Raw genomic sequence first — 26,208 nt, 5'->3', positions numbered from 1 at the left:
TAATCCCGGGAGATGAGAGGGAAGCTCCGAGGCAGGTGTCTGATCGGCAGCAAGGTTTTGCCTGCGTGTGCTGGGAAGGGGGGAAACTAAGTGACTTCTGCCTGCCTGCTGCCACTGAAAACAAAACCCGAGGTTTGCCCAGTGTGGTTAATTCCACTGTTATTTCATGTTTCGTAGTGTGTAAGTACAGTCTTGTCAGGCTGAGAACCAAGGGCTTGTTTTCCTGAGTGCTCTGTGTGTATGGAAGTGCTGGCTAAAGATACTTAGCAACTTACCCTTGGCAAAACCCCAAACCCCAGTATTTTATAACAGTTCAGCAGGAAAACCCAGGTAGAAATACTGTCAGAAATGACTAGTGGGAGAGTTCAGCTTGTTCAAATGCCAAGTTTTTGAGTCACTTTGCTCTTTCTGCTCTCGGTTTGCCTTCTAACTACCTGGCAATTTGAAGAGCCCTGGCCATGCAGCAGGCTAGGGCTGATGGATCTGCCTGGGCAGGGACCATGGGGACGGAGCTTGGTGTTTTCCAGATACCAAAACTATTCTCTTTTGTGCATTCATCCTTGAGTGTAGCATGAAACTCAGCGTTATCTGGAACTTGACAGGTGCTGGGGAAAGGTTCTCCATGGAAAAGCAAAGTCCTCCCATGTTAGACAAGTCCCCAAGAGTTTGTTCCTGGGGTGCTTTACGTTGCTTTGCTGTCCTGAACCTGTTCTAAAACTCAGACCGCCTGAAATGTGCTGCTGGGGCTTTCCAGCCTCGTTTGTGCCCCCTCTTCACAAACCCAACCTCTCCTGCGCTGCTCGGGGTTGTGCAGTGCCTGTCAACGGGCACGTGCAAGCCGGGAACAAGATGCTTTTGGTCAAAATCGTTATGTGCCAAGCTGAACAGAGAGGACTGCAAATCCACATGGTCCTAACAACATAACGGCTTAGGTGTTTGCATTTCTGGCACCCTCGAGGACGGCTGCTCCTCGGTTGATTTGATAATGCACTCTTGTACCTGAACTATTTGTGGTGGTTGAAGCAAGGGGCAGAACTCTGCTGAAGGTCAGGAAGGATTTCTAAGCCCAAATGATTGTCAACATTGTCCATTGAAACAGGAGGTGCTAACTGCTGGCTCTGGTAAGCCAAGGCTCTGTCTGGACTCTGTAGCAGATCCTTCACCACTCGTTTTGATGGTATTTCCTTAAAACTTAGGAATTTGTGATAGTCGGGGAAAGCTATTCCTTCATCCCCTTGCCCAAGGTGGGGCCAGTGAATTGCTTGACCACAAATACATTCCAGATCACTTTGATTTGGATACAGAGAGGCAAATCTGCTGGTCTGCAACCAGCTGTAACGACCGACCATCCTTGACAAAAGTGGACTGAAACTGATAGTCTTGGGTCTTACCCTGCCCTGCGATGCTTTTGGTTGTATTAAATCGCTGCCCTAGTCCTCTGCAGGACAATCCCAGCTTCGACCAAGAATCTGTTACGGTTGTCTTTAAACACATCCTATGCTTCAGTAAGAATGAATCATCCCATGCTGAAATTGAGAAATCTCTGATGATTACATCAGGAACGAGATGGCTGAGGATTTTTAGTCCACATTAAGGGAAGAAATGTACCGCAGAGTACTTAAAAAATGAGAGTCAATTAGCGATCCAGCGCCATGGAGCTCTTCCTGATGGGAAAATAACTTTCTCAGTTGTCTGGAGGCCACGTCAGCTTTAGTTGCTGAAGCCACTGTGTTGATGCACCTACCCCAGCAGCAGCAGCACAGGCTGGGCAGAGGTTTGGGCTGGCAGCAGCTGCTGCTGCAGCCAGGGAGGATGCCCCAGCGTGTGATGCTGCTGCCTGCATCCTGCCAGCTCCTCCGGACCATGGCTGGCAGCTCGGCTGTAGCAGCAGGTAAGTGGGCAGCCTGGGAATATTGGAATGAAGGCTGGTGGCAGGTGGGTCTGAGAGAAGGACCGCGATGCTTGCCCCATGCCCAGCGGCCAGGGCAGCAAGTGTAGCATCTCGGCTCACTGCTCTCCTCTTGCAAATAATTCCTGCTGCCTCCCGAAACAGAGCTGGGGAAGCTCTCCTCCTCCTCCCTCCTGCTCTGCTTCACGCTGACGAATGCTTGCTTTGCTGTGGCGGATGAAGCAATCGCCCCGAGCAACCCACGGCTTCGCTTGCAGCAGCCCTCGCCCTTCTTCCAGGCAAGGCTCTGGCAGCAGCAGCACCCTGATTCATGGCTGCACGGATCGCCGAGGGAGGATTGAAATATTCAGCTGTTATTGTGCTTCATGCATTGGGCAAGGGGACGGAGGAATGGGGAGGGGGATTAATCTGTCGGGGGGTAAGCACAGGCTGGGGGCACAGGCTAGAGGCAGACAAGGGGTGTGTGGTTCGGGAGTGCAGTTATCACTCCCCTTTTAACTGGAAAACTGACCGCTTCCTCTATCCCAGCATCTCCCACTAACTCATACTGGTGCTTCTCTGAGCGTAATTTGACTGCTGCTCTGGTCAGCACTCGTCTGGTCCGGGTAACGTCACCGAGTGACTTTTCTGCTGTCAGCTGGTTGCTGTCGCTGCTGGTTTTGCTCCTTCTGCCTAGAGCCAATATAAACCCGGTGAACTTTTTGGCAAGGCTATTGACGCTTTCTGTTTGGAGTTTTTATTTTTCCGTGACACTTGGCACTTGCCAAGAGGGAGTCAGCCACAGAGGTAGCACCAGATGAGCATTTCACCCTGGACACCCTCCCGTGAAAGCCCACCAGCCGTCCTTTCTTCAAACATCCCAGCTTTGCTGTAATTCCTGGTCTCATTGTGATTTGCCAGCCCTGTCCAGAAGCTGGCTGCTGCTGGGCAGTAGGGCAGGCAACAGGGTGTTTCCCTGCTGAGCCTTTACAGATGCTGCAGAACAGCTGGAGCAGCCACACCTGGCTGGAGCAGGTACGCCCAAGCATGGCCATCAGTCCTAGCAAGCAGGTCGATGTGGCACGGGGCTGGCGCTTGCCAGGATGCCCAGAGAAGCAGCCGCCTGCTGCACAAATCCTGATGGGGCTTCAGCTCTCTTTCAGCATCAAATTCCCCTTTTGGTGTTTGAAAACCTCTGGGAGGGGAAGGGAAAGTTGCATTCTGGTGATCTTGCTGTAAGTCAAAGGCAGCAGTGTGTAATTTCTAAAAATGCACTCAACTTGCAAAAATTTCTACTTTTTTTTGCTGTGAGAGAGCTGCCCTCCCAACAGAGGGTCCCTGAGTGCACAGCTGGAGATGCTGAACCAAGCGGGGCCAAGTTCTGTAAGTGCAAAGCACCCCTTATTTTTAAGGATGTGAGGTTAAGGAAGAATGAGCATCGTCCTCGGCAAATTGATGGGAAACTCCCATTTAATTAAACTAAAACACATAGTGGCTTCTCCTCTGCATTTACTTCATTTTAGATTTCAAAACCCAGATCTTGTATCTTCAGCTATAAATTCAGGGGTATTTTAATCACCAGAAATCTTTTCAAGTAGGCACTCACAAAATGTTGGAACAGAGAATTAACAATAATCCTGCAGCTAGGAAGCGTACGAGGAGGCCAAGCCTCAAACAAAGCGAAATCTCCAGGAAGCAGAAAGTAGGTCAGGTTGATAAGGATGAGCACAGAGGGACGGCATTAATATGGAGGGGAAAAACAAAGTAGGAAAGAAATCACCCCATGGCCCTGTTTGAAGAAGGAAGGGGCTGTCTGCTAGGGACAGCTGAGATCTTTAATCCTTTTTGCTTAAAACCTGTTATCCCTGAAGATGTCAGCTGTGCTGGAGAGGTAATTGCAATTAGCAGCAGTACAGGAAGGGTGAGACCCCAGCCTGGGTTTGGATGGGGACAGCTTGGGAAAGGCTGCAGCTAAATCAGATGTTTGTGACTTACTGAGGCTGGATAAAGTTCCTGGAGGGGTCCTGGAGGAGCTGGTCCCAGGATCAGCTCTGCTACCAGTGCAGGACCAGGGAGGAATTGGGAGGCTTTAAAGATGCTGTGATGTCTGCAAGAAGGATGGGAAAGAAAAAAAGCTGGGAGGTTACAGACTCATTGATCTCATTTAGACCCTGGAAAATACTGCAAGATACCCAGGAGCGTCTGAAAAACCCACAACACAACCACAGGCTCATCAAGAGCAAAAGGCAAGGATGTGGGACAGTGTGGGAGCGGGGCTCACAGTACCCCAGTGGCCCAAAACCCCGGGGATGAGGGGTGCTGCAGTGGGTCCTTGCAGCGATGCAGGATAGCACCCGGCTGCACGGGACCCCTGCTCCATGGGAGAGGCGTAAGGTTGCAGCAGTGCAGGGAAATCTGTGCTGAAGTCAGATGTATCAAGTGCCCCAAAAATGGGCTTTTCTGCTTTAAATAGAGCCCAGATGGTGCAGGGGGAAATGCTGGGAAAAGCTCGAGCTGTTACCGAGAGAGGGGAGCCTGGGAGGAAAGGTGCAAGAGGAGCAGCGAGAACCTGGAAACTGCACGGCCATGACTTGGGCTGGAGATTTTTGGCAAATCCCAAATGTTTCGGGAGCTCCATGAGCGCGCTTTGCAAAGGTAATGCCACGTGCTGGAGCCCACCCAGAGCCACCCCGTGGGGCAGCATCCTGCATCACTTGCCTGCGCACCCCGAGACATCCCCCTCACCTGCAACAGAGGCGGCAGCTGCCACCGGATTTGTGCTGATGTTTGCAGATATGCTAACTGGCTCATTAATCATCACCACCCGCAGCCGTAATTGGGCTCATTTTGCATCGATTCAAGGGGCTTTGGAGAAACGTTGGCTATTCCCTTACAAGAGATAATTTCATGCAATAAGTCCCAACACACCCCCTTTGACTAAGGCCATAAGACATAAATAACCTCAACCAGGACCAAGCCACTGCTGCTCTGCACGAGGCAGCCGAGATGTGCTTAAATAGCAGTTTCTCCTTCCAATTATGAGACACGATAAAACCCGAAAACTCCGGTCCTGACACCAAACGATAACACATTCCTCAACATAAGAAAACAAAAAGGAAATAAAGCTTACAGCTCTATTTCCATCTCAGCATCCCTCGTGCTACCCTCTTGCTCACGCATGCCTGACTGCAGCACCGCAGGCAGCAGGGGCAGCAGCAGAACCGCTGCATTTTACCTGCAAATTTAGGTCCAATCTTGGCACAGGAGGTTTATAAGGAGGATGGGGACAGACTTTTAGCAGGGCCTGTTGCGATAGGAATGAGGTGATAGTTTTAAACTAAAGGAGGAGAGATTCAAAGTAGATATAAGGAAGAAATTTGTTATGATGGGTGTGGTGAGGCACCAGCACAGGTTGCTCAGGGAGGTGGCCAATGCCCCATCCCTGAAAACATTCACGTTCAGGCTGGACGGGGCTCTGAGCACCTTGATTTAGTTGGAGATGGCCCTGCTCATGGCAGGGGGGTCCTTTAAAGGTCCCTTCTTAAGCAAACCATTGCATGATTCCATGATTCAACTTCGGCTGCTTCCCCCATCTAGTAAACTGCCTCCAGCAAGCATCTCCCCAGGTGCCACTTGCCCAGCCCAGTCCCCAGCACTTTGTCCCTGCACAGTCAGGGCTTCTGCTTCTTGTGTCGCACACCCAAGCCCCTTGCAGCCACCCCACATCATCGCTCAGCCCTGCAGGGACCTCCCACCCTGGGGGAAGAGCAGCAGCACAAGCAGAGAACGACTTTGTGCACAGCCAAAAACGCCCCTTTGCATCCCACCACCCCCCCTCGGGTGGGGGCCAGCCCTCCGGCAAAGAAAGGAACAGGCAAAGTTTTGGTATCTTGAAAACATTTTATTTCATCACTAATCCGTGGTAGCATAAATAAGAGGCAATGACAGCACATGTAACGTAAAGAGGGGGAAGCAGTGGGCCCGGGGCACAATGTAAATTAATGGAGAGGAGAAACCGCTGCACTGGTAGTGCTGGGCAGTTCAGCAACTTGATAGCACTGGTAGTGCTGGGCAGTTCAGCAACTTGATTTAGTGAAAATATGTATATATATGTATATATATATATAGGTAAACTAGCAGTATTTGGTGTCATTCCCTGTGCTACAGGCCTAATCGACAACAATCTGTGATTGTACACACATGCTAGACCCATCGAGCGCCCATGCAGCTCTGGAACCCGCCGGGTCCATCCCTCGGGGCGAGCTGGGTGACATCCTTTCCTCTTCCCTACGTCACTGGCACACATCCCAGCGGACAGGAGGACGGTAAGTCCCTCTTTGCTCAGGCAAAGTGAGCAAAAATCCCTCTCCAGTTAGGAAACACAGCTTTTTTTTTTTCTTTTTTTTTTTTTAAGGATAGAGGTGCGTGTGCGTGGATGCACGCACACATGTGGAGCAACTCCCTTCCCCAGGCTGGACCCCCGGGGCACGCACAGGCTGCCCCTGCCAAAGCCTTCCCGCTGCCATGGGAAGGGTCTGAGGCTGCTGCCGCCGCAGCGAGCTTTTGTCAACTAAGCCCTCCCCACCCCCCATTCCAGTTCTGCACCCGCTGTCACATTTTTGCATAGGAAAAAAATTAATAGCAACAAAGCATCACGCTCTCCTTGCGAGTCACCGCCGCCTTGGCTCCCCCGTGCCGGTTAATCCCGACGGAGGGGACACGGCTCGTCTACTTACTCCAAGAGCATCGCCAGGGCACACGGCCGCCCCAGCCACCTCTCGTGCAGCAGCTGTTCCGTTATAGCGGGTTTAGTGCTAGGCAAGACTAGGAGGACGTATTTCCAGTCAGCGAGTGGGCTCTTGGCAGGTCACTTGACTTCTGGCTCATATTCTGTGTAAGTGGATACAATAAAATTAAAGAGCGAGTATAAACAAAGAAAGTTTATTTATAAAACGTCCCTGGAAGTTAATTATTCTTCGGGCTGTTACGTAAGTTTTTCAACTCCAGCTGTAGCTGTCGGATCCGTATGTCCTTCTGTGAGAGCTCGTCTTTCAGCCGCCGGATCTCATCCTGCTGTCGGAAGAACATCCGAAGGAGCTGGAAGGGAAGGAGGGAGCTGGAGGGACCGTGCCGGCTGCTCACCCCTGGGCCCTCACCCTCCTGCCAGCCCCCGGAGCCACGCTGGGGCCGTTTCATAACTCGACTGCTTTTGCAACACGCCTTCATCTGCCGTGCTGCCTGTGCTCTCGGATTTAATATATCACCCTCCAGCCCAGGGATGCCCTAAGCACCCAATCTGCAAACTCAGCTCCAGCAAAACAAATTCCTTCCGGGTCCAAGCGCTGATGGTTCCCCAGCGCCTCCGTATGTTGTTCCCAGAGAATCATAGAATCCCTTAGGTTGGAAAAGACCTTTAAGATCATCAAGTCCAACCATTAGGCCAGGATGAGGGTTTTAATCTGGGAGAAGGATTTTAATAATAAAAAATAAATAAAATGGAGGAGCTTCACGCTGCCCCTTTTGGGTACTCTGTGGTTAATGTAGAGTGGGATGCTTCAAGCCACAGGGAAACACAGTGCCCAGGTACCTCAGTTTGGGAATACAAGCAGAGACCTGCAGTGGTAGCTTTTCCAGAAAACGTCCCCCCCTCAGCCAGTGACCATCCCCTCACGTCCCCATGTCAGGACCACGCTGCCCTACCTCATTCTCCGTCCGGGGCGGCACATTCTCCAGCAGGTCTATGCCATTAACGACAACGCTCTTCTTCTCCCTCACTGGTGCCTTAAAGACAATTTTGGATGTCTTCTTGTAGCCCTCCTTCAGCGACATCAGGATGGGATCTGAGCAGGGCAGAGCACAGGAGGGGGTCAGGGGGGGCTGCGGCCCCATCCCACAGCCCAGCCATTTCGGGGCTCCGTGCTGCCTGCCCAGCGTGACCAGTGGCCTTACCTCTGTTCACCCCACTCAGCCATTCATCTGGCGTGAGGGCTGGCTCCGTACCCGGAGTCATCGGGTAAATGTCCTCTTGGTACGTTTCCGACTGAAAACACGGGGAAAGAGAAGCAACCGCCTCCGTGAATATGCTCACAAGTTTAACTACACGTTGCAACGTGCTGCAAACAGTTGTGCTCACTCCTTTGGCATGCAGCAACGCAGCCGCCCAGGGCAGCAATAAACTGGTGTCTGCGCCATTAAGTTGGGTGAGAAACGCCAGCGCTGCCTGCTCGGGGCATGCAGCAAATCTGGGCAATGCTGGCCAGCAGCAGAGCGGAGCCGCCGGAGGAGGACGAGCGGCTGCCGAGCTGCAGCAGAGCCTGGAACCGGCCCCTCCACGCAGCCCTGGTTTGCTTCCATCCGCCAAATCCTGCTCCGGTTCCCAGATGTATTTTACCAGAAACAGTCCCTAAATCTCAGGTGAGACAAGCCCCTGGTTACCTGTTGCAGTGGACTGAGCTGATTCTGCACAGAACGATTGCATCAAGGTAAGGAGCAATGCAGAGATGCACTTCCTAAAACATTCCCATTAAGCCTGGGGTAAAAGCCCCCTGGGAATTCCATGCCTGGGAAGCGTAAAGACTGGGAGGTCTAAGCCTAGTGCAGAGACCCAGCCTTTGGACTGGTCAGGCAAACAGCGCAAGCGAGGGCATCTCCATCACACCACTCCTGCTCTGCACACCCCGGACGCTGCCTCGCCCCCACACCCCGAGGGACTCACCCTCCTCGGCACGATCATGGAGATGGGTTCAATCAGCCCCTTGAGGGTGATGAGCTTGTAGAAACGAAAGACCTCGCAGGCCGACACGTCCAGCCCATGCTTTGGCATCACTCCTGCGGAGGAGGCGCAGACAATAACCCGCGGGTGCTGCAAACCCCGGGCAGCCAGCTGGGACGCATCACCTCCCCAGCAGGTAACACCCCAACAGCTCCTCGCTCTCCATCAGGAGACCTGGGTCTTTACTGAATTAATCCCTGCCATCACTTGGGACCGGGGGCACAGACGTGGGCCACACCACGGGTGTTTGCAGGGACATCGGGAAAGGGATGAGCAGCTTTTATTCAGGACAAATCACGGGGATCACCGACTGATGTCCCCTGGTAAAGCTGTGGTACGGGTGACAGCAGGAAGGGTGTCACTAGGTGTGTGCCTGGCTGGGACCCAGACTGGCTGAATCACTGCTGGAAGGACGGCATAGCGATGTGAATGCTGCCCTGCAAGCACTGCAGCCCCGTGTTGATGCTCCAGAGCCATCATGGCACCCGCCAAACCCATGCCAAACCCATTTGCCTGTGGCATTTAATTAAGCACCTTCCATCATCTACCTTTTGCATGTTCAGAGCGAAGGATCAGCAGCACAGCCATCCTTACCCAGTCCTTTCTGCGGGGCTGGGGAGCGAAACTCCATGAGATAACTCAGGTAGGGCTTTTCCGAACCAATCTCGTAATACCGAATGTTGCCGTCACCCTGGAGCGAGCACAGGGAAGAGGGAGACTGTTTACTGCTTTGGCAGACATGAGGTTGAAAAAAAGACCATAGAACAACCCCCAGCACCCCGTCCTTGGGGAATGCTGGGGGGACACAGGCTGGGGATGCTGCAGCCCTCTGCATCACCCGGTGGGATGCTGCCCACTCCTGCAACAGCAGCAGGCACCTCTCCAAACCAGGGTTTCGTGGGCAAAGAGCTGCGCAACGCAGTGCTTGGGGCTCAGCACAGCCGTTTGCTGGAGAGAGGCCCCTTCATCTCCCCAGGAGATGCTGCGGGATGCCCGTACCTTGCCCGCCAAGTACAGCATGTGAGTGTCAGCATCGTAGAAAGGGAAGAGGAGACCCGAGAGCCCGTCGATCTCCTCCTCTATCAGGGGCATGGCCAGGTCTTCCTGTGCAAGAGGAAAAAGTGTCTGATTAGGCCAGATGTCCCGATGCTCGTGCTGAGCGGGGGTCCCCATGGGGACAGAGCGGTGGTCCCGGCACCCACCTGGTCCCAGAGGGCGATCTGCCGCGTGTTCCAGCGCGACACCCCCGTCGTCAGCAGCCGCTTCGTGCTGCCCAGGAAGACCACCCGGTTGACGCGGTGGTTCTTGCAGCTGGCCTCCTGCAAGACAGGGCTGTGCTAGCTGGCAGCCTCCCCTCCCTGGCCCTTGCCCCAGCAAAGCCTCTCCCCTTGCTAGGCACCCCAACCTGCCACCCCCACAAAACCCCTCCCGCCTCGTCCCAGTGGAACGCTGGCTCTGTGCTGGCCAGGCGGCAGACAGCGCTGCGGTACCGTGATCCCGTGCCTGTCCCCTGTGCAGAACAAAAACGCCCATCTCCCTAATATTAGATATCACCTTTACTGAGAAAGCACCGTCTTCCTCCAAACCGTGGCTCTTTACAGAACGTTCTGTGCACACACCCCCAAATTTCTGCTACTTTCCACAAATAATTAATAAAAGAATAAACCCTCCAACTCCTGTGCTTAGGATGAGGCTGAGCCCTCCTCATCTCCACCGAATTAAAACAACCAGCCGCTCCCCACAGTGGCACAGTGGATCCTGACATGTGGGAAAACATCACATCACAAGTACGTACAGTACCTTGCAAACATTTTGACACGTTTCAGTAGGATTCCTCCCCAAGATCTTATTTCTAATCCTCCCCCCATCCCATGCAGCTGCCCCAGCACAAGCACCACACCTGCAGGACCCTGCCGGAGCGCGGCTCCACAACCCGCAGCTTCTTGTCCTTGCAGGTGGTGGCCAGGAGGCTGCCGTCAGTGTTGAAGGACATGCAGAGGATGACATCTGTGTGACAGTCGATCATCTTCACCGGCTCCCCAATGTCCAGGTTCCAGATGAGGACCTGTGGGAAGTGGGGAGGCTGCGCTGGGGTCTCCGCTCCTGAAGACCCTCCCACCCCTCCTGCAACCTCCACATCCACTTCAGGTGTCTTAATATCACCTGTTTGGGCTGAAATCCCCCCTGCTTGTCACTTACAGAGCCCCCTTCCCTCCTCCCAGGGCTGCCCTGCAGCTGCTGTTTGTGCAAAATGAAGAAATTCCTTACAACCGGGTGCAAGACCCTCGCACCAGGCAGGCACCTCCTGCTGCAGACACAGCGGGTCATTTTACGCCGATGGCTGCATGCGGGTGGCTCCCACCCGTGCCACGAGCCCGGGAAGCCTTTGCAAGGGCAGCAGCCAAGTGTGAGGAGCGGGGCTGGGCAGAGCTCACCTTGTAGTCGTAGCCAGCACTGAAGAGGATGTTGTTGGTGGTGGGGTGCCACTCGACGAGGCCGACGCGCCGGCTGTGCCCGTACAGCTCCAGGACAGCCTCCGTCATGTTCCTCTTCAGACCACCCTCGGGGATCTCCCAGATCCGCACCTGCAGGATGGGGCAGGCGTCGGGAGGGGGTTGGGAGCCCCAGGGGGCTTGAGCTGCTGAATCCCTGCCATGTCCCGACGCCAGCGGCCTCATCCTGCACTAATGGTTGTCCCAAGGTGATCTGGTCCCCGTGAGGGCAGGGGGAAGGCACAGAGAATCCATCCCATCAGACCAGCAAGCTCTGGGGGGAAAGGGTAGCCCAAAACAAGGCAATGGTTTCGCCCCGAACTGTGGGTGCTGAGGAGAAGGACCCGACGAAGCAGCGCTCACGGAGGAGCAGGGCCAGGGGAGACTCCCCTGCTACCACCAGCCTCACCAGGAGCTGCTACCCACCAGGGGAGAGAACCTGGGTTAAAAACAAGCCTGAAAAGCTGCTTGCTGAACAAAAGGAGGGGATGCACTGAGACAGAATAAGGCTTCTATAGTGTCTCTTCTTCAATTAAACAGCTCCAGCTAATGCTATCAGAGAGCCAGTATAGATGCTTTCATCTCCCCGGCAGGTCACCAGTACGAAGCCAAAGTGACAGGGCACATTTATCTACCCACCCTCAGTCTGCTCCGTGCCGGAGCACCCTGCACTTGTCTGAGCAGCAAGACCCAGGGTCCTGCCAGCCCTGCGGCTTCCCAGAGCCACCCGAAACCTGGCAGCATTTGGTGGTGTGTACATGTCCCCGTGGCTCAGGTGAAGAGATGAAACCGCTGAGCTTTGCACTCTCAGCTCTTCCCCACGGCAGGCTGCCTTGGCCAGCACACCCGTCCATCCCGGAGCCCTTGCCTCGCCCCCGCTCTGATACCAGTTGCAGACACATCACACCACCGTTCAGTAATGCTCATTTTAAAAAACCCAACCGTATTGAATGCAGCATGCAGCCTGTGCACGTTCCCTTTCACCTCCTCCACCAGCATCTCGAAAGATGAGCTTGCCTTTGAGCAGATGCGGTGGCCGGGGCTGTGCTGCCCCAGCGAGCATCACTGAGCTGAAATAAAGCTTTGCCAAAACGTAGGGAATATCTGGGAGGCTGCTGCCTGGAGAGAACTGATCCTGCTGCCCCTTCGGTTGTTCTTCCCACTCCAGCTCCCACAAGGGTTGCCCCATCCAGCTCAGCAGCTACAGCAGGGGAGGGGTGTGTGACACAAAATTTAATTTGCAGTATGCAAGTGAAAAATCTGCATAGGGATGTACAGGTGGAGCTGTCAGTTTTCTCCCTGAACCTGCACATTTAGTGGTGAAAGACGCTGCTTCTTGGGTTGCGTGGCATGCAGAGGAAACGGCATTATGAGAGAGACGTGGTTAAGAGGCTGGTTTGGCTCCAAGGGACAATTCTGAGAGCATCAGCGGTTTTCAAACAAGGCACAACATGAGGAACAAGCAACACAACCCTGATGTCGAAGGAACCGGTTATGAAAGCGGTGGGTTACGAAACGGCTGTTACCAAACCTCCGGCTGCGCCTCGCTCCAGCGATCTGCATCCACAAATGCATCCAGCGAGCTCTGCCCACCGGCGCGGTGCCTGCTGCATGCTCGCTGCTCAGGGCACGTGTCATCAGACCCAGGGGATACACACTGGGAAACCTTCCTGCGCTCAGCTGCGATGCCTGGGCTCCCTGCATTGTCAGGGTCTGCTCAGATAGGAGCTACCTCTTGCCTTGCACTGGGCAAGTAGCCTAAAGGTTGGTTATTAAATGTGTCCTGCATCTGTGCTCAGCCAAGAACCATCGCTGGGGCTTTGCAGCACCGCATCACCTCTGCAGTCTGCTCCTAACGAAGTTGCATCATTCTTTGTGTCTTGTGAAAAAAAAAAAAAAAAAAAAAAGGGGTGAGTGCCAGGGACAGGCTATTTTAGGCAGGTTTCCCCATTACCACGGTCACTATGACCTGAAAATAGACGTGTTGGAACTGGTTGTAGTACTAATGCTGTTCTGTTGCCAGTGTAGGCATAGCTGGAGCTAACCCAAAAATCCAATGCTGCGTTTCACAACCTGGTCCCACCCTGGGACGGAAATGATGCTTTCAGAAAATTGTCATTAAAAAAAGACCCAGAGGAACAGCCCTAGAAGCATCTCTACCTCCTCCTGTGACACCAGGGAGAGCAGCCAGCGCGGGATGCAGCCTATGGAACTGGAGGCTTCCTCTCCCAACCCGTCTCAAGAAACCCTCTTGATAAAATTTTCCCTGAAACGCCTCTTTCCAAGGAGAGCTGTATCCTGCAAGCAAGACATTGTGCTGCGAACCCCTCCCCGCAGCTGCATGTGCCACATCAGCTCACTGTGCCCGAGTGCACGGAGAGCTCCGGCACGAGAAAATGCGGAGCCTGAAACACTTACGGAGATTGGGTAATTCCCCTTTTAATCTTCCCGCTTGGTTTGTCCTGCCCTTTAAAAGCTCCTTCCCAAAAAGCCTTCACATCATTCCAGCAGCTCACAGCACCGTGGCAGGGACCCGGAACTATAGAGGATCAGCCCTGCTGCTAATTGTCCCACAAGAACAAATAATGAATTAATGGCCCTGGCACCCCACAGGAGAGCATCAGGTGAGGACAGACGCCGTTATCCAAGCGGGGATGGACAGGTATGAACGGATACAGGTCTGATAGCAAGGGAATAATTACAGGAGGGGTTTCAAGCAGCACGATAACCCGGGTGGCCTGCAAGAACGATCCCTCTCCAGCGAGGCAGCATTAATAACAGGTGCTGCCCAGACGTAAAATCCTCATCAACCCCTTGGAGAGGATTAACCCACAGTGATGCCCCGGGGACAAGGCTGCATACGTCATCCTCTCTGCATAGGGCATTATGGAGGAAAGACATGAGTCTGGAGCAGGACCAGCCAGCAGCATCACTGGGCCGGCGGTGCATGTGGCAGGTCCTCCGTGTCTCCCACAGTGGCGGTGCCCCCAGCCTGGGACGGATGGTGTACCCAGGTGACAAATGTCATGCAAATACTCTGTTTTCTGCAGCTCGGACTTGGCAAGGACCTGATCATCCTCTCTCTTTGACAAAACGGTTGACCTGAAGCTTGTTAAACCCCTGGGAGCAAGAGAGAGCCCAAAGGTGCAAGACCTGCCCATGAGCACCCTGGGCATGGGGTGGCACTGGGAGCCAGAAGCCCACCCAGCCGCAGGGATGCTCCCCTCCAACTCTTCCTCATCAGGGGGGACACCCCCCACACACACCAGACAGCCTCAGGGGCAATTAATTTCCCAAGTTTAATGATGTCTTACGAAGTCTTCCCAGTATGCTCCCTCCCTCCCAGCACCTCCTATTCCCTAGCGACTGCATATAAAAGGTTACAATTTAAAGGAGACAGCTCACCATGATTCATGGCCAGGATCTGACTCTTTTTCCCCACTCAATATCTTCCTTGACAAGCTCTCAGCTAATAAAAAAATGCCAATATACTGAACTTAAGGAGAGGATGAGACATTAGGTGATAATACAGTGAAATGCTATAGATCAGGCAAGGCAGATTTGTAACTGGTTTAAAAACTGGATCATCCCAAATCTTCTCCCTCATACAAAGGGTTTTTTCCCTTTATGATACAGCCTTTGGGATGGACTTGTTTGTGTTCAGAAAATAAAGAGGAGGAGGATGCAAAGAACAGCTACTTAAAGATGACCTGATTCATTATCCCAGCCTGCAAAACTGCCATTGGCTCATATCACTTGATGGATCAGGCCACAAGAGCAGTTGCAGTCCCCGAGAGCAAGGATTAATAATAGCATTGCTGTTGGGTTTGAAGGAAGGGGAGAAAAAAAAAAAAAAAGACCTCATTGTGCACAGCTGTACAGCTTATCTGCAGTGAGGGACACAGAAAGAGCAGCACTGTGACAATAAGTGACACTGGGGACAGCGGAGGAGCTGGGCACCAGCCACAGTCCCTGCACCACTGGCACAGCAGCTGGGGATTGGCAAAATTTGCCTTTTGCTCTACATCAATCTCTTACCCCTCTCCGTTCCTGAGACAGCTGAGCCATCACCCACCCGCAGTGCCTCCAGCAGCCCCTTCCTGCATCACCCGGGTCTATAAATTAAAGGCAGGGGGTGCACGGAGCTGTATGGCTCCATGGAGGTGCCAGCCCAAAGCATTGCAGCTCACCGAGGTGTCTTCAGAGCATGACGCGATGATGTTCTCAATGAAGGGATTCCACTTGATGTCCAGCACATTGCCCTGGTGACCACAGACTTTGGGGTAGTTGGGTTCGATCCGGCCTGTCTGTAATTTAAAATAAACCCAGAAACAAACAAACAAACAAAAAAATTTAGTGATAAGTTTGGTCTTTTTAAGGCTGGAGCCTTGTTGTGGAAGTGAGCTCCACAACTGACCCTGGGATGGGATATTTGGCAGGAGGAGACACCCAGCCAAGTCTGGGATTGGTTTTGTCACGGGGGGGGCTGTAGCTGCTCCGTGTATGCAAAGGGGTTTCTGCAAACACAACCCCACGGGGCTGCCCTGCCCAGCCCCAGGAGGGGACACCGCCAGCTGGGAAGCTCCCTAGGAAATTGTTGCATGACAGTCTGAAACCATGGGTGGAAGGGCTGGAGGGGACTCGAGAGACTCCAAGCCAATCCTTGGGTCTCTAGGCAGATCAGATGTTGGGCTGTGCATGAAGCGTTTGGGAAGCATTGTTTCCCAGACTTGGAAAGTGATGCTGAGCAAGGCATGCACAGGTCTCTGCAGGACAAGCCCCCAGTGACTTCAGGATCGTCAATACTCTGCTTAACGACACTACTAACCTAATGGGATCCTCCACATGGATGGAAAACCTTGCAAGACTTTTAGGGACGGTCTACTCCTGACACCCCCGCAGAGCGAGGACGTGCTGAGCTGCACAGCAGAGGACGATGCCCAGCACGCAGCAGAGCCTCCTGTTCAGGTTCCCATGGCAGGTGGGTTGCAGGGACCCCCTGCTCCTTGCAGGGACCTCGCAGGATGCCTCCGGGGCCAGCCACCCCGCTGCCCTTCCTTCCCCTGCTCTGGCTCCTCGCCGCAGCCCGGAGGTGGTGGCACACTTGGAGCGTGCAAACTAACTAGGTCAGCACAACGCAGCCACTAAATATTTCATAGCCCTTCCAGCACTGACCTTTTAACGTATCAAGCTCCTGGCTCCATTTAACATGAACAAAGAAACACACCAAAGAGAACACGCTGCATTTTTACCATCTGCAGCTAAGGGCAATGGCCAGGCGTGTTCTGGGGTGGCTGGATCAGGCCCAGGGGCTCACCCCTGTGCTGCTGCTGGTGGGAAGGGTTATTTCAATGAATTTGCTCCCAGGGAGACGTGGCTGCTAATTGCCAGGCAGCCTTGGTGCCTGCTGCAGCACTGCACGGTCAGTCGCAGCTCCGGTGAATGCCAGCCGGGAGCAGCACGGGATGCACGGGCACAGTGGCTCTGCCAGCCTGGATTTGATCCGGCAGGCATGGAGATGCAGAAAACCATCGCATGAGGCACTGAGAAACACAGGCAAACACAACTCTCCCCCAGCTGCTTTAACAATTTTAAAAGACTTTTCATAAGCGTTATGATGAGAGTGAAAAGCCAGCTCCTGCTCCCATTGCCACAACAGCTCTAAGCCACCCCTTGGACACGGCCCATCTATAAGATGAGAACTAGGCTGGCCTTAAAACACTGGGGACCTCGTCACATGGGTCATTTCAGGTACCAAGGTAAAGGAGAAAAAAAAAGGTGCCTGCTCTCACTGCCTTCAGTACGTGAAGAAACGGACGCCCTCGGCTCCATCGCCGGCTGGCTAACAGGGTGGCTGGCAGCCCTGCCCCTCTGCCCCCCGTGCTGTCTCTTACAAACACTCGTTAATTCCCCGGCGTGTGACGGGCGCGGGATCACATGCCCGTTAGCTGGTCTGTGATGAGCATTTAACGCAAGACTGATTTCTAACTCATGAGCCTCTTTCTAATTAGGGCATGTTATGCAGATTTCCTACCCGTACAGGGCAGGGTTCACTTTCCCTGTGGTGACTGATAGCTGCTGGTGCGATTTTAACCTCCATTAGGGCCAATTTCAGGAGTGTCAGGGCAGGGATGGATGGAAGAGCTGGGATGGGGCAGCTGCACCCGCCTCCTCCTTCAGCTGCCAACAGCATCACTTTGGCTCACTCAGAGAGTCTAAATTTTTATAATTCTGCCCATCAGCAACAACCTGGCTCGGATCTGAGCTGCCACGTCAGCCCTGGACCCTTAACTGCCTCCTCCCATTCACTAATGCATTTTCTTCCCCGCATTTACCTGGCAGCTTCGCCCCAGATAAGCAGCAGCGATTGACCTACAGAATGTTCCTGACGTTACCGAAGAGCTGAAAGGGCATTTTCCTGATTAATGCCCCAGACCTGGGTTTCATTAGCACGATCATAAATCAGTTCAGGTTTTTAGGGATAAAAACAAGCAAAGTGACTTTCTGACAGTTTTGCCAGGGTGACCCAAACCTCTGGCAGCTGGCAGCTCTGGATGATGCGACGGCCAGAGGGACAGTCCCCTGAATCCCCCCCAGCCCCTCATCCCCCCAGCAGACTTTTCTTTCTCTACATTACATCCAGCACCACTGCAAACACTGGAGCATCCCGCAGGAAGGACAATACACTGAAGTACGCATCAGCCATGGATTTTAATTTTTTCTTTTACTCAGTGGCAAAGACAGCCCCTTGGGAAGTCACTGTCACACCAGACCTGCGTGGGGGGGGGCAATGCCCCCCCAGCATCTCAGGGATCCTCCCAGGACACCAAGATCTCCATGCTGGGAGCCAATGGTCCCCAGGAAAAGCAAGGCAAAGGGGGAGCATCGCCTGACCAAGTGCTGAGAGTACGCGGGCCATGACACAAGGGAAATCATTAGAGGAGATAAACCCTTCATTTAAATAAAGTCTTTCCAGTGCGGAGCCCAGAAAACAGATTTGATCAAAAAAATCAGTTTTCCACTAAACTGAATTCTCCAAAAAGGGTGGAGGGGAAGATTCAGGAAAATATTGCTTTTCACTAAAAACATCTCAATATCTAAAACTGTTCACATTCAGCAGCTGTTTCCTCGGGGCCCTGGTGAGTCAGGCACCCTTTGCTGGGCTGTTCATCCTGATGGATGCTGGGGACATCGGGCAAGAGCTGCCCATCACCTGGGGAGACCCACAGAGCCCCTGCCTTCACCCAAACTCCACTGCAAAAACCCTGCCACGAAAAGCTATGAAGAAAAATGGAAAAAAAAACCCCACAGTTCTGCAGGGATGCAGCCCTGGGACAAACAGCCAAGGTTTGGACAGGGAAAACCTCAAGGTGAGACACAAAAGGTGGAGGGAAACACAGCGGCTTCGGTGCCTCATTAGCACACGAAGCTCTGCCTCCCAGTACCACCCAGGACCCTCCTGTGAATTAATGGCATGCAAAGCACAGCTTTAGCGGTTATTATAAGTGTGCTAGCAGACATTGCTCACCCAAATGGCTCAGATTATCTAGCTTTCCCCCTATTTTCGTATTTGCATTAGCATGACGTTATTAACACAGTCTAGAGCAGAAATTCATGCAACAGCTGTTAAATTCCAGGCGGACAGACCTTTTAACGGCACAAGTTAATATGCAATCACTTTAATTTTGAGCAACCAGCCGAGTGATTTCCTTTGCAAAGTAGATTTGAAGGGTTTTGTCAAAATTCATTAGGCTTTCAAGAGGACAAAGCAGAGTTTGGTTACTAGGGATAGCTCCTGCCCAAGAAATCAAGAGTTTTGATTAAAATTAGTTGAATGCAGCCAGCACGCAGGAGCTGCCACAGTGCCCGCGGCAAGGGACAGTCCCTGCGCCGGAGCAGTGGTGGGTTGTGCCTATGCTCAGGGCACCTGGAAGAGGAGAAAGAGCTGAATAAAGGAAATAAAAAGGAAAAAAAATCAGGAATACATGCCATAGCTTCTTATTTAGTCATTCATAGAGGGACTGTGCCAGCAGCTCTGCATTAAGCCATGGTGAATCCTAATCGCTGGATCCCTGACCCCTGGCTACGGGAAGCTCGGTGACCCAGATACCATCCCTTCAGTGAGAGCATGCCGTGCCGTGGCTCTCCGGACTCCAGCAGCTCTGATGTTTTGCACGGCATGGGCTGGAAGGAGCAAATCCTCCAGCAACTCCAGCCACTCAAAGCCCTCCCTTCGCTGAAGCAATTAGGAGCGCTTAAAAAGGAGAAAGTTATTTGTATGATATCTGGGGGAAAAGGACAATGAAATTTTTAAGTCTGTTTAGTTCAGTCATTTTGCAGCTTGGTGACCAAGAAGGAAGCCTTCTCCTCGAAACAGCTGGAAGAGCAGCAAGGGTGGAGGGACCAGCAGCACGTGGAGCCCAGGAGGGATGGATGCACGGTCCACAGAGGTTGGACTGCCCCAGGAAGGGGAACACCATTGCCGGGAGGAGCAAAGCCTCTTTACTCTTAGAAGCGCCACTTTTAAGCAACCAAAGCATTGCTGTGAGTGCTGTGAGCTCACGAGCCATTTTGATGGAGCCCATCTCAGTGAACCCCTTGGCATCACCAGACTCAAGTGATGGGCAGCATTATCACTTCCAACCCTCTAAGCACCACAGGCTTCAGGCTGGTGATGGCAGGACTCCACATTTGATTTACAACCAACCAGCAGGACACTCAGATAAATCTGTTGAATATATTTCATAAAACTTGCTTTTCACCAGGTTCCCTGGAATTACAAGCCCAGAATGTTTCCAAATCCTCATGTTTCCTACGAGGCTCTGCAAGTGTGGCGAAAACCTTCAACTCTACCCTCAAACACACAGAAAACTTTACATAAACAATTGCAGCATCCATCTGGCATCGACACCAGCAGTTCCAGCACCTGTCCATGGGTGAGAAACCTCCTGGAGGCGGGGGAAACCCACCAGCAGCCCCTGGGGACCAGCCAGGCCACCCTTCCCGCCCAGCAGCTTCCCCCAGATGCTCCCTAACCCCTTATTAGCTCTTAGAGGGGGATCAGGGAAGCGCTGCCTGAGCCGTAGGGGATTTACAGGGTTTCCCAGGAAATCCTTGAGTACACACGAGTCTCTAGTGGCTGAGATTAAGAGTAAATACAGTTACTGCTGTCTTTTTAAAGAAGGTCTCTCCTACTTGAGAGCCAAAGAGGAGGAAATTAGACAGATCTTGCTGACCTGGAGTAGATCCCCGGCTGATTTGGGTACGAGGGAAGATCGCTGCAGGTTAACCCATCTTCACCAGGAACCCGGTAACAGAACCAGCACAAGTGAGAGAGAAATTGGACAAACCCTTGGGGGACCCAGAAAACCCACTGCCACAATGCGCTGCCGGCTGCACATCTCCCCACACGGTAACAGGGACCAGCCTGAGCTGAGAGCCCGTGGGAAGGGGGAGGGCAAGAGGAGGGCTTCGGCACATCTGGGCATCACATCTGCAACACGAGCTATTCCAGCAAAGAGTGGTGAGAGCCTGAACGCGAGGGGACGGGTTACTGGCCAGCAGAGGTGTTGCACCAGGAGACAGCACTTGCTGCCCTAGTAGTTTGTGCAGCTGCACAAAAAAATTCCCCAAGGAAATTCCCACGTGCAGGTGGAACAATGTTGCTACTGGGGATGTTTCTCTCCAACAACTGAATAAATATAAAAACAGATACCTCAAGCCTTTCTCCAGCTTTTCCGCTCTCCCCCAGCAGCCTCCCTTCTGCCAGGCTGCTCATCCAGCCTCCAGCAGATGCAAACCACCAGATGGGCGCGATTGCACGGCCCCAGTTTGGCCAGAGCCAGCCAAGGCTGAGGAGATTGGACAACCACACATGTTCCCAGCAGGATCACACCCTGGGAGGGATGGGGCCCACAAGTCACCTGGCTGGAAGCTGGTCCAGGGATTCTCAGTAATATAAAACCATTTAAAAAAAAAAAAAAAAAAAAAAGACAAGAAAAAAAGAAAAAACCAAACCACTGAAGAACTCCATGCATGCCATCAACAAAACTGTTCATCAAAACACTAACTCCAGGCACTGGAAATGTCTGAATGTGCTTCTGGGTCCTGCAGAGAGTAACCAGGTTGTGGTGAACACACTGCCAAGCTTCCCGACTGCTCTTGTGAATGGCAGCTGTAAGTAAAACACTAAACCAAGAGCCAACTTTCCAGTAAACAAATTCTAAAAGCTCAGCTCCTGTTCTGGCACTCTTGAGTGAAGAAGCTGTTTAGCTACATGTGCACCTCCAAGAAAATAATGCCCCAAGTGAGAGCTGCCGCCCCTTTTCCCAGCCTGTAACACCTGGGATATTCAGCAAGGGGAGGGAGATGGAGATGTGCTCCCCCAGCCCCTGCTAAAACAGTGTTTGTGTTCTTAAACAAGCAGTGCAAACAGGCAGGGGTGCACCGAACCGGGCAGGATTTCTGCTTAGACCTTAAATTTTATTGCCTGTGCATCTCCCGCACCCTCGGGTCTACAGGCACCTTCCCCAGCCAGCCTCGCCGTGAGTGGGGAGAGGAGGAAAGCGGGGAAGGCTGCAATCCAAGCAGGTTTTAGGGACCGTCTCTGCCCAGCAAGCACTCCCAGCCATCCCAGCCCCAGCAGAAGCTGCTCCACCAGCGGTGCAGTTGGAAGGCACCTCTGCCTCAGCCCCCGTGACACGCTCCCTGAGCGAGCATCACCAGTCCCCTTGCCTCAGTTTCCCCCCGGAGTGATGATGCTATCGCTGTCCCTGGCAAACCCCATGGTCAGGGGTGCTTTGGAATGAACTGTCACAGATTTATCAGGTCACTTGCCATAAGAAAGTACAATTTATAGACTTACTCTTTTTGTCGTACAACTAAACCACGCAAGTCATAAAGCGGGAAAAGAAATCAGCATTGCTTCACGCCATTGTTGCCAGGATGAAGGTTTAAATATCAGTTACTCCTACTGTGCGGACAGAAATGGTGTTAAATCAAATAGAAATACTGTTGTGGGCTGTTGGGGTAACTGTCAGATGAGCTTCTCCAACCACACTGGACCCACGGAGCCCTATAGCCCTAAACCCCACAAAGCAAGGCGCACAGCAGCTTTTGACAAACAATTTGCACAGATTATAACCCTGAAGCCTTGCTGCAGAAGTACTTTTCTGCACCATAAAAGCAGTAGCCAGGCTCAGGCTTGTTAATTAAAAAGACAAAAGCCTGTATAATGTCCCTGTTAAATTGGATTATGGAATAATAAATCCATGGAAAAATAAATCCATGTTTATTGGTAACAAAAAGCCACTTTTCCCCAGCGAGGACAGGGTTTCTCTCTATTTTAACCGGCAGAGGGGGCAGGCAATTGCAGGCAGGGCTGCACTGTGCTGGCCCAGGCAAAGCTGAGCTCCTGCTTCCCCAGGTTTTGCTGCAAATGCAGCAGCATTAAGTGGGGCAAAATCCACATTTTCCCCTCCCAAGCCCAAGGACCCACATTTTCAAACCTTGTTTCCTCCTCTGACCCATCACCAACTCTCAGGGCAGCACAAAAATCTTACACCAACACTTTTTGACTGATCCAGGTGCTTAAAACCAGCCAGGGCCCAGGTCTGGGCTTCCCGCAGCTGCTCTCACATTATCTCCTTGATAAGTGCAAGGACATCAGATGGTGTTCCAATGTGGAGCTGTAACACTGAAGTGTCAGCTTTTTTGTAAGTCTCAGGTCATCTGTTTTGTTGGTTTTTTTTTTTTTCTCCTGGCCAACTCTAGGTCAAAGCAAATGTCTCCTGCAGACTAAGAATCAGAGAAAAATTCACAGAAAACAAAAAAAGTAGCACAGACCAAGGGAGTCTCCTGTGTCCTGAGTTTAAAGGTAGCAAAGCTCTAAGGACATGAAAATTGGTTCATGTACAGAGAACTAGAGCAAATTCTGTATTTTTGCCTGCAGAAAACCTCCAGGTACTTTGAAGCACAGCAGCTCTGAGAAGCGAGGAAAGCAGCTATGTGATGAGCTGGCCCATTCTCTGCCTGCCTTTGGCAAGTAGGTGTCCCCACGGCAGGGGGGGGCATGCATGGGGGTCTCTTGGGTGGTACCATGAGCACACAGGCAGAGCAGATGCCACCAGGACCCTGAGCCAAGACAAGCCATGCCAGAGCCAGGGCAGGCTGCCCAGGGCACGCAGCCCACTCCTCCCGCTCGCCAGCTGCCACCCCGGCACACAGCTGGCAGCAGGTTACAGCCACCAACCCAGCAGCCAAGGGGCAGTGGCACTGCTCCTTGTGAAGCAGGGGCTGCTCCCCTGTTGTACCCCTTTGTGCTGGGTAACGAAAGGACAAGCAATACAGGCAAGCACAGGCTTTGCCCAACTGCTGTCCCTGTCCTTGTCTCCCCAGGGCTGCTGCAGAGCTTTGGGGCCTCCAAAGGGATTAGCAATGGGTCTGTCACCTCCCTGGGTTGTCCCTGCTCCAGAGAGGCTTATACAGACCCCCACAGCAGCAGTGATGGGCACCAGTGTCCCACAGGGACAGAGAGGGACTGGCTCCCCCTCCAGCCCCCCAGGACCCCCCTGTTCACACCTCTGCATGCCAGGGCACACACCACTGGCACAAGCACCCACTGCCAGCAGCATAGCAGCCCTACCTGCAGCAGGGGGAGGGGGCTGCCCCACACTCAGCCCCATGCCACGGGCACAGCAGCTCACACACAGGCAGCCACTGCTACAACAGGCAGCACTGGCACACGCAATTTTGGACTTCAGCCTCCTGCATGTAAACAGAGACTCCCCCTTCCTGCTCGCTGCTTCCTCCAGGCACGCAGGCAGATAACCCTGTCTGGTGGGGAAAAGGAACTGTCTTCATCCCCTCTACAAACAAAGCTCCTCCTGTTGCAGCAAAAGCAATGCCAGCCACCCATCCCCTGCAAACACTGCCCTAAGAGACCCCAGCAAGCTGCATTACAACCTCCTCCCCTCCTAGAGCTGCTCCCAACAGCCCTCCTTAGCCCCAGCCCGGTTTAAATGAAGCTAATTAAATCAGGCACAGCTGAGATAGATCCACATGCTGCTGGAGCTTTTTTTTCCCCAGCTATTTTAGCCAGCCCAGGGTCAGAAAAGTTCTGGGGGTGCTTAAAGCCCTGGGGCTCTCTGGGCTTCCTTGGTGCTGGTTGCAGTAGGTGAGCTGCTGCGTGAATACACCAGGTTGGCTGTTTTTTTGTTGGTTTTTTTGTTTGCTTGTTTTTTTTTAATTTAATAACTGTTGCTAAAAGTTGTTCCAGCCATAGGACTGGGAGGAGAACAGCTCTCTGGCTTTAGGGCTGCAGGTACAGCATCTTCAAAAAGTACTATATGTATTTTGTTCCTTCCCTGGCCCTTAGTGCACTCTAAGGCATCCCATGCCTTTGCATAAGGCTAAAGCATTTTGGAAATTAAACAGATTGAAGCTGAACACAACAGCTTAGGGATGAAAAGCCCCTAGGAGGGGTAGGGTGGGTGCTCCTGGGGCTGCTTGGCCTTATCCTAGCTCTGAGGTTGCATGTAGATGTGAGAGCCGTGGCTTTCCTTTCAGAGGAGCAGAAATGCTTCATTGCTACCAATAAAAGCCAGGAGCATTTGAAAGCCTAGAAGATGTGAAGGCTTCTCTGTAGGTGACTTGATGATGTTGGTGGCAATGCCGGGTTTCAGTGTTGGCACTGAGGGATGTGCAGCGCTGGGGAAAGCACTGCTGTCTGGGCTCTAAAATGTCCCATCTCAGTCTCCCCAGTTAAGCGCATTTTCTGCTGAAAAAAAATGTAGCCACACCATTCCTGATGTTTCTGGGATTTTTGCACAGATTTTTTAAAAATGGAGCCCAAATCCTGGCTTTCCTGTAACTGCACAGGTTCTTCTTGCTCAGCCCCTCTCCACCCACGCATCCCTTCACGAGGTGAGGAGTATGAGGGATGGCTCGTGAGGGACAGTTGGTGCCAGGAGCATGTCCAGAGTGGATGGAGCAGAAGTGTGGTCCATGCTGGACTACAAACAGGGATATCGCTTCCCTGAGCTGCTTTCCTGCAGAATTATGCCATCTGAGCAGGACTAGGTTTTGTTTGTGATGACGGAGTCCAACCGATTATTGCTGACTCAAAATACACAGAGGTTTTTGTTGTGGTCTCCTCTCCCCTTCAGCTGAAGCCTGGACCGAATCCTTCTATTGCTAAGGTTTGGGGAGCAAATCATCAACTCCTTGAGCCTCAGCCCAGGCATCAGCGTGCAAGCTCTCCTTCGCCCACTCTTTGGGAATATTTATAGCACAAAACCTTTGCGGTGCTGGGGAGAGGCTGGTTCCCAGTGGCCAAGGCTCCAGAATTTGGGATCCTGCTGCAGCACAGGGTGGGGGGACAGGCTCAGGGAGGATGGGGGAACAAAATGCAGCCGTGCTCCATCCCTCTAACCCACACAGCCTTGCAGAAGTGGTTACACATCCCCTAGTTCGTTACATAAATAAGTGAGGAACCAGCATTTCTGATGTGCAGGCAGAGGAACATATGGCCCAATGTATGCAAATGCATTGTCACTTGAAGCATAAAGCAGAGGGGTTTCTGGTGAACATTTCTGAGCAGAACAGAGGGCAGAAATGGGGAAGGAAAAAAAAAAAGGATGGCAGCAAATCAAATCCTGAGTAGATCTGCAGTATCTAGGTTACCTTAATTATGTTCTGCTAAATATGGATGCCAATTAATTAGAGGGCTGCTGATTTCCAAAGAAAATTAGTTTACTCTTAATGAGCTAATCAGTCCCTATTAAAAAAAAAATGAAATTATTATATTGTACAAAGGCGTGTGCAACCACTTGACATGGAGTGCCGAGGTCTACTCCGGCTGGGATTTATTGGGTGCAATATTGACAGGATTTCTGCACGGAGCTGACGATCCCTCCAAAACAGGTTGCAAATGGCATTGCGCTCCTTCTGCTTTTATCCCACTGGGACTAGGCTACGTTTGCCAGGAAAAAAAGGGTAATTTTCTGGCAATACCAGGTTGTTAGCTCAGGATTTAGGATCACAAGCAAGTGGTGTGT

The 26,208-nt window shown here is 52.4% G+C and overlaps 1 protein-coding gene across 4 annotated transcripts in view; it reads right to left on the bottom strand.

Moving 5' to 3' along the window:
- Nucleotides 1–5,767: 5,767 nt before the first annotated feature.
- CORO2B (coronin 2B) overlaps nucleotides 5,768–26,208 on the bottom strand; it is a 45,012-nt gene continuing 24,571 nt past the window's right edge. For all 4 annotated transcript variants that reach the window (XM_056346983.1, XM_056346984.1, XM_056346987.1 and 1 more), the window contains 10 exons: nucleotides 15,343–15,459; nucleotides 11,096–11,245; nucleotides 10,561–10,725; nucleotides 9,863–9,979; nucleotides 9,660–9,764; nucleotides 9,255–9,351; nucleotides 8,604–8,716; nucleotides 7,838–7,928; nucleotides 7,589–7,728; nucleotides 5,768–6,985 (listed from right to left, as the gene is read on the bottom strand). In XM_056346983.1, the coding sequence (XP_056202958.1) occupies nucleotides 6,854–6,985; nucleotides 7,589–7,728; nucleotides 7,838–7,928; nucleotides 8,604–8,716; nucleotides 9,255–9,351; nucleotides 9,660–9,764; nucleotides 9,863–9,979; nucleotides 10,561–10,725; nucleotides 11,096–11,245; nucleotides 15,343–15,459 (1,227 nt within the window). In that variant the 3' untranslated portion in view covers nucleotides 5,768–6,853. The remainder of the gene's footprint in view (nucleotides 6,986–7,588; nucleotides 7,729–7,837; nucleotides 7,929–8,603; nucleotides 8,717–9,254; nucleotides 9,352–9,659; nucleotides 9,765–9,862; nucleotides 9,980–10,560; nucleotides 10,726–11,095; nucleotides 11,246–15,342; nucleotides 15,460–26,208) is intronic.

Source organism: Falco biarmicus, chromosome 7 (genome assembly GCF_023638135.1).
Source record: "Falco biarmicus isolate bFalBia1 chromosome 7, bFalBia1.pri, whole genome shotgun sequence".
Taxonomy (NCBI): Eukaryota; Metazoa; Chordata; class Aves; order Falconiformes; family Falconidae; genus Falco; species Falco biarmicus.
This window is presented reverse-complemented; position numbering and strand designations above follow the sequence as displayed.